Source organism: Labeo rohita, chromosome 5 (genome assembly GCF_022985175.1).
Source record: "Labeo rohita strain BAU-BD-2019 chromosome 5, IGBB_LRoh.1.0, whole genome shotgun sequence".
NCBI classification, from domain to species: domain Eukaryota; kingdom Metazoa; phylum Chordata; class Actinopteri; order Cypriniformes; family Cyprinidae; genus Labeo; species Labeo rohita.
Genome location: NC_066873.1, coordinates 27,112,220 through 27,120,903, shown reverse-complemented (window position 1 = coordinate 27,120,903; position 8,684 = coordinate 27,112,220). Strand labels below are relative to the sequence as shown.

Genomic DNA, 8,684 nt, shown 5'->3' with positions numbered 1-8,684 from the left:
TGTCTCTGCAGGGAATATTTATCTGGTGGCAGCCTTTGGTCAGCTGCATTCAAAATGTCCTAGAGCTAAGGTGATCCATTCCAAAACACTTCACATCTTATCTAGAAATCGAGAAATGGGAAAAATCTACTTGAGGCCAATTATTAGTTTTATGTAAATTATTAAGATGAAATGATCTTGCCGATTTTCCTTAGATTCTATTGCTGCTCAATAGCATCATGGCCTGTTTTGGTCTTACAGAGAAGGTCAGATCTTTAGTGCATTGGATGCAGCAGCTCAGGAAAAAAGACAACTGCTCTGTTTTTGGCTGTTTGTGTGTTCTGTCTCAAGTGGACATAAATGTACAGCTCAGCTAGAGCAGATCAAGGCAGCTTTTAAGTGTTTTTACCGACTATTCTCCACACTTTGTATCTGAACTGGGTCAGACTGTCAGCTATATTTTAAGGTTTCATAATTCGTAAGCTCAAGGCTCAGTTGGATTCAAATCAGATAGATTCAAATCAGACTTATACACAATGACAAAATTTGCACTTTTATCAGGCAGTTTATTGTCAGTTTATCACACACTTACATTAGATGTCTACATTTTTAACCTTTGTTTCACTCATTCTGACAGCAATTAAAATGGATGCATGGAGGCTTGTGTGACAATGAAAATAAATAAAAATGTACTAAAAGATTAGATAACGGTGTACTTCAGTATTCTAAAACTGAGTGCCTTTACAAATAGTTGATCTAAGAATACTAATATGTAATATTATTATTGTAATATTATTTGCCTCTACTACATAATCATGATTAATCTGTTTCTCTTTTAACCAAACAAAATCTTTAACCCTATCCCTGCTGCTCCACACCCGCACAAGGCCAGAAATGCATGTTAACTCAAATCATGTAAAACGTTTTATTGTCGTTTAATATACATTATGTGCTTAAATGTGTAAAAAAAGGTGTAGCCATCGACTGGGCAGCATAATGATGGGTCGATATCATGATCTTTACTGCCATCGTGTGGTAGATTGTTACATTACAATATTAAATAGATTTAGTAATGCACTTTTGTACTGCTTTTCAGCTAGGCTTCGATATCAATTACATGACTTAAATCAAGTCTTGTGGACACAGTAGCTTTAAATAATAGGTTTTTAACATAAAGTTACATCATTTTCCTTTGTAGTGAGTTTAAAAAGTAGATCACCTTAGCTCATACCTTACCTTTATAATTTGAACTAGAAACAAAGATGTTCTTACTCAATATTTTTGTCTTGTTTTCCAGTATTAATATGTAAACATTCTAAAATCAAGATTACGATTTACTAGAAATTACATAAGACAGTGGGGTAAGAAAAATTAATCTTGTTTTCCTTTTCTTACCCCACTGGTAGATTTTTTTTTTTTTCTTGTTTTAAGTATGAACTTACTAAATTTTAATATTTTTTTTAGACTTAAAAACAAGACTTAAAATAGTAACTTTGCTTAATGTTGAACAACAAGAACAAAAAAATAGTACAAATGGTTTCCACTACAAATACAAAAAATTAAAAACATTACAAATAATCAACTTTTAATAATTAAAACCATTAAAAAATGATTACCTGTAGTGTGTTTTGAGATATATTCCTTTAGGATTTATTGGTTTTAACAAGCCACCAACAGAGGATGACCAATTACCAGTAGAGCTACCCCTGATCCAGCAATCGCTATTTTGGGTTGGTCTGACTCACTTTGTGGGTTCAGCCATCAAATTCAAAAGCCGCCCAATATGGAATGGCGTTAGCTAAAAAAAAATCATCCTTTGTCTGTAAAAAAGGCATCAAAGCCACTTTTTAAATCCTGGTGTTTTGTATTTAGAGAGACTTGGACACAATCTTTCTGATAGCATTGCTGGCTTCAAAGCCAACTAAAGCCTTTTTTAATCATCTGTCAGATGTCAAGGATAACAGTTTAAAGGTTTGACCCTTTCATTGTTTGCAAGAACGCCCTATTGCCTGTCCCTACTGGCGTAGAAATATATGTGTGTGACATTGTTAACCTATCTATAAAAGTGGAGGAACTGATGTAATTCAGTGGTTTAGCACCCCCGCCCCTCCCCCACCCCCTTCTTTTTTTGTCTTTTTCTGTCTCTATAGCAGTTGTTGTTGTTGTTTTGGTATTGTTAAAAAAACCCAAACACAGTACAATTCCCATTATAACCAGTGAAACCATTACAAATTCTGTGATGGTTTCTGTTGTTGTTTTTTACTTTTGTCTAGCTAATCTAGTTTATGCGTTAGTTTTGTGCTTATCCATTACTGTCTGAAGCCGAATACAAATAAATAATGCCATCAGACTGTACCATTTTGTGTTTGTTTTTCCAAAAAAGAAAGTGCTGAGGACACTAATATGAACTGCTCAGGGCAATACTAATTTAGAATATTTGACGTGACAAAATGAATATATATTTCCCTTCTCTTGCAATTATCCCGTCAATTTATCGAAGGCTGCTTTTCTGTGGCCTTCTCAGAAATGTCAGTGTTTCATTTCTCTTTTCCAGAAAGAGCCGTAAGGCAGCTGCTGTCACGGTGACATGTATTATGAATGAGTGCGGCCGAGATGGCTCTGTTCTGTCTTCAGTCTTCATTGTATAGACACAATATTTGATTATATTTTAATATCTGCTTTGGGCGTTCAAAAAATGGATTAGCAAAGCAGGCGTGAATTCTTAGAACAGCAGTCGATGGAGGAGATGTTTATGCGGCGCTAGGACCCAGGGGACGTGTTCTCATTCTCACAAGGCACAGTGCAATTTGCATGCGTTGGTTCTGCAAGGCAAACACGGGTGTATGAGTGAAACGTAAACCACCGGAAGATCGAGGAACAGACTCGCAGACACGCTTATTGGTGTAGGATCACTAACGTGATGGGAATCTTCCAGTCTTTGCCGGATGATCATCAATATCAAACCCTGTCACAGAAGACAGGCTGTGAGTATAACTATTACGAAAGGTTTATGTTTCATGTAACGTTAATTAATAAACCATCACGTAATATTTGACAAACGCAGCACAATTTAAACAGGAAACGTATGGAGATATAAATGATAAATGTCAATATATTTATATTTTCATAACTTAAACATTGAGGTTCTGTAATTTACACATCAGATCTGCTGTAATGTTTATGTATTTACTGCAATATTTAGCCTACCTGTTGGAAACTATGAAGCAGGCCTACCAAATGTTGATTTTTGGTTATCAGCGCTCATATTTGCTTATATGGACAAAGAATGACAAAACTCTATGCTTGCAAATTCTGAAGAGTGCGTCTGGTTTAACAGTGCTTAGTTAGATACCTCTTCAGACAATACTGTGTACCCTATAAATATGATTATTCAGGCCTGTCATCATTTACACACTCATGTTTTTCCAAAGCCATATGACAGATGGAGATGCTTTCTGGCTGCCTTAATGACAGCCTCAATCACCACTTGCTTTCATCTTCTTCCATGTAAGTGCACAATGACTACAATGCTATCAGTCTCTAACATCTACAGAAGGACAGTCATATGGGTTTGGAGCAAAATGCTGAGTAAATGATGACAGAATTTGTATTTTTGGTTGACCGATCTCTTTAAGGTTACTGCGTGACTCGTGATCATTCATAATTCAGTTAGTAGAGTAAGTCAAACAACAGCTATGTGTGTGAGGCATCTTAGAGAGTTTCAGCAGTTGCATTAACTTCACACATTGTGCATGGTGCCAGCTGGTGAGTCATCACCTCCATTATTTTCATTCTCTTTCAGTTTCACTGGAGCAGATCGCAATTCTCCACAATCGTTTTAAGCAGCTCAGCCAAAACGAGGAGACATTACGGTAATCTGCAAGAGTTTTTTTTTTGTGTCGGAGATCATTCTGCAGAATTGTTCCTGCCTGAGTATTGCAACAGAATGACTGTTCAGAATGCCTTTGAAGAATAAAACCAGTTATGCTGGTACTGACTAGTAGAAAATCATTGTTATTGTTGGTTTATGTGTCTGCTTAGGTGGTTTGGTAGGTTAGACCACATGTATTCATACACGAGTATATACAGTACATACAAACAAACCATTATGCCTGTCTTTACTTGTCATATTTAATTGATTTGTGTTCTGATTTAAAGGAGAGATGACCTTAAAACAATCCAAGACCTGGAAAGCAATCCAATTCGGTCACAGATTATAGAAGCTTTCTTCGATAGAAGGTTTGTATTTGTTTATGGTTGGTATTAATTTTGACAAGAGTCACTACTGCCTCAGAGTTTGAGATTGCATTGCACTGGCTTCATTCAAAAAGGATGTGAAACAACAACTTTATAGTAAAGAGAAGTCTTGTTTCACTGTGTGGTTTTTACTCCTTTTTTAAATGGCTAGCATCTTTGGAAAGGTAGCTTTTTTTGCCTTAATAAGTTAAAAAAAAAAAAAAAAAATATATATATATATATATATATATAAATTTGCTGTCTTCTTTAGAAAATAAATATTTAAATAAATATTTACAATTTACATTTGTGTAGGTGTGATTACATTAGGAACTCGCGTTGGTATCATACAGATTACTTTATGAGAGAATATTTGTTTTTTGATGTGACCACTTAAAAGTAGACATTTTTCAAGCTTTCAGACTTTTAATACATATATTTCTCATGTTTAGGACATTCAGGTTGTTTTATTTATGTGTCTGTGAAGAGAGGTGACAGAGACAGAGAATGCACCCAGTTTATTTTCTTTACAAAGCACAGTTGTGTTGTTATGACTATACAAAAATAAAAATATGTGACATGTAGCCCCTGGAAGATGTTGTCCCACAGCAACATTAAAATAGTGTAGATTAATGTACAATGTTTTATTAATTTAACATGTTTAATATTGGGGGCATCCAAGTTCTTTGACATATATATATTTTTTAAAGTAACACAATACTTTCACTGGTAATTAGTTACTTTTATAATGATGACCTATTTGTGAGAAGTAACTAGTAACTATAACTAATTACATCCCCTACACAGGCAATATGTAGATTTGCAAGCTACAATATTGTTTAGTTTTTTTAGTGTGTTTTTTCCAAGTCCCATAGGTCAAAATCATTTGCAAACCACAAACCTGAAGATTAATAGTGAAGTTTAACATTCGGGGCTTAGCAAAACTGTTGCTTTGGAGCAATAATACATTACTATCCCCACTTATTCTTCACAGGAACTTCCAGAAGGATGGTGTGGGATCTGTGGAAGAAATTGGTTTTGAGGAATTCCTTACTATCATGTCGTACTTCAGAGCACCAGCCCATCATATCACAGATGAACAGAGAGAAGAAATGAGAAGGGCCAAACTGCGCTGTAAGGCAATGCGGAAAAAATATTTCAAACATTCTGTGGAATCTTGAGATAAAATACCAGTCAACTGAGCCGTAAAGTACAGCAGTACTGATTAAATACTTTCTCTTTCTTAATAGTCCTCTTCAACATGCATGACACCGACAATGACGGAACCATAACACTGGAGGAATACAGACATGTAGGAAATCATCCTTTTTTGTGTAATTATTTAAGAAAAATATGTTTACATGTGAGTAGTTCATGGTTATCTTCACAGATTATCAGCAGTGTTGTGGTCTGTCTTCTCTAGGTAGTAGAGGAGTTGTTGTCCCGTAGTGGAGCTCTTGGAAGAGAGACAGCTAAGGGCATTGCAGATGCTGCAATGCTGGAGGTTGCCAGTATCTCCGTAGGTCCCATGGTATGTTATTTACAAGCTGGATCACCAACATTGCATGAAGTAACTCAGACAATATATCAATGTTATATCAATATATCCATAAAAAGAATTTTTCCCACATCAAACCCCTAATCATTTGACTTGTATTTTTTGAATCAGAGAAAAAAAATAAATAAATACAAATTATAATAAATATATATACTTGTAAATATTTCTTAAATATAAACATGAATGTGTTTCTATTTATATATACATAATGATTACACACATATATTAGGCAAAAATTAATCATTTGACAGCACTAATAAAAATACACACAAACAAACATACATGCATAACCATGTTAGCTATGGATTGATCTATTGATCCATTCATACATCCATTTATAATAATGTATAATTTAGTCCTTGGTTGAATGTCACCATATAGAAGGTTCAGCTGAGTCCTGGGGACAAATTTGTCTCCAAAGCTTTGAGTATTTACACACACACACACACACACACACACACGTTTACTTAAAGAAGTCCACTTCCAAAGCAAAGACTCACATATAATGTACTCACCCCCATGTCATCCAAGATGTTCATGTCTTTCTTTCTTCAGTCTGAAAGAAATTATGTTTTTTGAGGAAAACATTTCAGCATTTTTCTCCATATAATGGACTGATATGGTGCCCCGATTTTGAACTTCCAAAATACAGTTTAAATGCGGCTTCAAACGATCCCAAATGCAGTTGTAAACGATCCCAGCCGAGAAAGAAGGGTCTTATCTAGCAAAACGATTGGTTGTTTTCATTAAAAAAATACAATTTAAATAACCGCATTTGGGATCGTGTGAAGCCGCATTTAAACTGCATTTTGGAAGTTCAAAATCGGGGCACCATTATATTATACCATTATATGGAGAAAAATGCTGAAATATTTTCCTCATAAAACATAATGCAATCATAATATATTTTCACTGAAATTAATACTTCTCTGAAATATTAATACTGAATAGACAAATCATATTATTAACACTGTGATATAGCAATAGCAATATTTTGTTTTGGAAATCTTTGTTTTGGAAGTGGACTTCTCCTTTAACTATCTAAATAAGGACATTACAAAGACTTCTATTGTTTGTATATACAGAGAGTTATACATTTTCTAACCTAACCCTAACCCTAACTTAAATAATTTCAAAAAACTTTGTTTACTTTATTTTTATAAAAGCTTTACAAATGTGGGGAGGTTTTTGGAGATTTTGTCAGGTTTTGCTCACTTTGGGGAACACATTTGTCCCCAAAATATGATTAAGTAAGTACACAATCTCTTGCTGATCTGTCTGTTTGCTTCTTTTTTTTTTTTTTTAGAAACCTGACGAGTTCTACGAAGGAATAACATTTGAGCATTTTTTGAAGGTTTGTCAATTTGTCCATTTATAAGTCATATGAGACCATGGACCAAAAAAACAGTCAGAAGGGTCAGTTTCATAAAACTGAGATTTATAATAAGCTTTCCATGGATGTATGGTTTGTTATGAAAGGACAATATTTGGTTGAGATACAACTATTTGAAAAATCTGGAATGTGAGGGTGCAAAAAAATCTAAATATTGAGAAAATTGCCTTTAAAGTTGTCCAAATTAAGTTCTTAGCAATGCATATTACTAATGAAAAATTAGGTTTTAGTAATATTTATGGTAGGAAATTTACAAAATATCTTCTTTGAACATGATCTTTACTTAATATCCTAATGATTTTTGGCATAAAAGAAAAGTCAATAATTTATACCCATACTATGTATTGTTGGCTATTGCTACAAATACACCTGTGCGACTTATGACTACTTTTGTGTTCCAGGGTCACATATGGTTTAATTTAGCATTTGTCTATTTTCTTTTAGGCAAATATTCTGTTTTGCATTGCATTAAACATGATCACACACAATGTGTAAACTGTGTAATTTGCCTAACTGCTATAACCTGTTTTCGCTCTTTTTCTTGGGTTTCATGGTCAACAGATTCTTAAAGGAATTGAAATCGAGACGAGAATGCACATTCGCTTCTTAAACATGGACACGTCTGTTTTGTGCAAGTAACATTTTGTCTAAATTCTGCCTGTTAAAATGTAGATGTGAAATAAGCACTTTATTGGATGAGGCTGAATGGTTTGGATAGATCTCTAGTTCTATGAACTGTTTGGAGGGTGCTCAGAATGTGTTTTACAAAAGTTGGAAAGCAATAAAAAAAGTGTGCGTTGATATCTGAAACTCCTTGCTTTGCATGCACTTATTATGTAATTATGGCATGATAGAATTAAAACTATGCAGGCATTTATTTATTTATTAATTTTATGGAATTTTTGTAATTATATCCTCTTTATTCTAAAATAACCTATATACCATACTATTCTAAAAAAAGTTGAATGCTTATAACCAAATGCAATAATTATAATATATTTTCACTGAAATATATTAATACTGAATAGACCAATCATATTATTAACACTGTGATATAGCAATATTTTGTGTGCTTTTTTATGTGCAATCCTAATAAATTAGAACTGAACTTGAATCCATAGTCTCAAAAAAAGAACTGCAGTTACTCCTATCAACCAGCAGATATTGCTAATGTCTTAGCTTTGTTTATGTCAGTCGATCTAGAAATACTCAGGTACTTGTACAACCAACAAGCATGTTTCAGCATGTTCTTGCAAGGGCAACTAGAAGTGTATCAACAAACATTACATTACAAATAATACAAAATATTCTAAAACATTTAATGACACTATGACAATGATAATCTGTAACTGCTAGTGGACACCAAAGACGTATCATTCTCAGCAGCCACGTATAGTCAACAGACTTTGAGACATAGAGCTGAAGTTGTGCATGGATTGTACAGATGTAGGTTAAAATGGTAGAAAAACATTTTGATTGCAAAAATGAAACTGGCATTTACTCTGTGAAGTGCAAAAA

At 33.9% G+C, this 8,684-nt stretch overlaps 1 protein-coding gene across 1 annotated transcript; it reads left to right on the top strand.

Moving 5' to 3' along the window:
* Window positions 1-2,679: 2,679 nt before the first annotated feature.
* Window positions 2,680-8,684, top strand: tescb (tescalcin b). Its single transcript, XM_051110414.1, has 8 exons — window positions 2,680-2,963; window positions 3,782-3,851; window positions 4,138-4,218; window positions 5,210-5,349; window positions 5,466-5,527; window positions 5,639-5,746; window positions 7,080-7,127; window positions 7,728-8,684. The coding sequence occupies exons 1-8, from the start codon at window positions 2,900-2,902 to the stop codon at window positions 7,803-7,805; spliced, it is 651 nt and encodes a 216-aa protein (XP_050966371.1). The 5' UTR covers window positions 2,680-2,899; the 3' UTR covers window positions 7,806-8,684.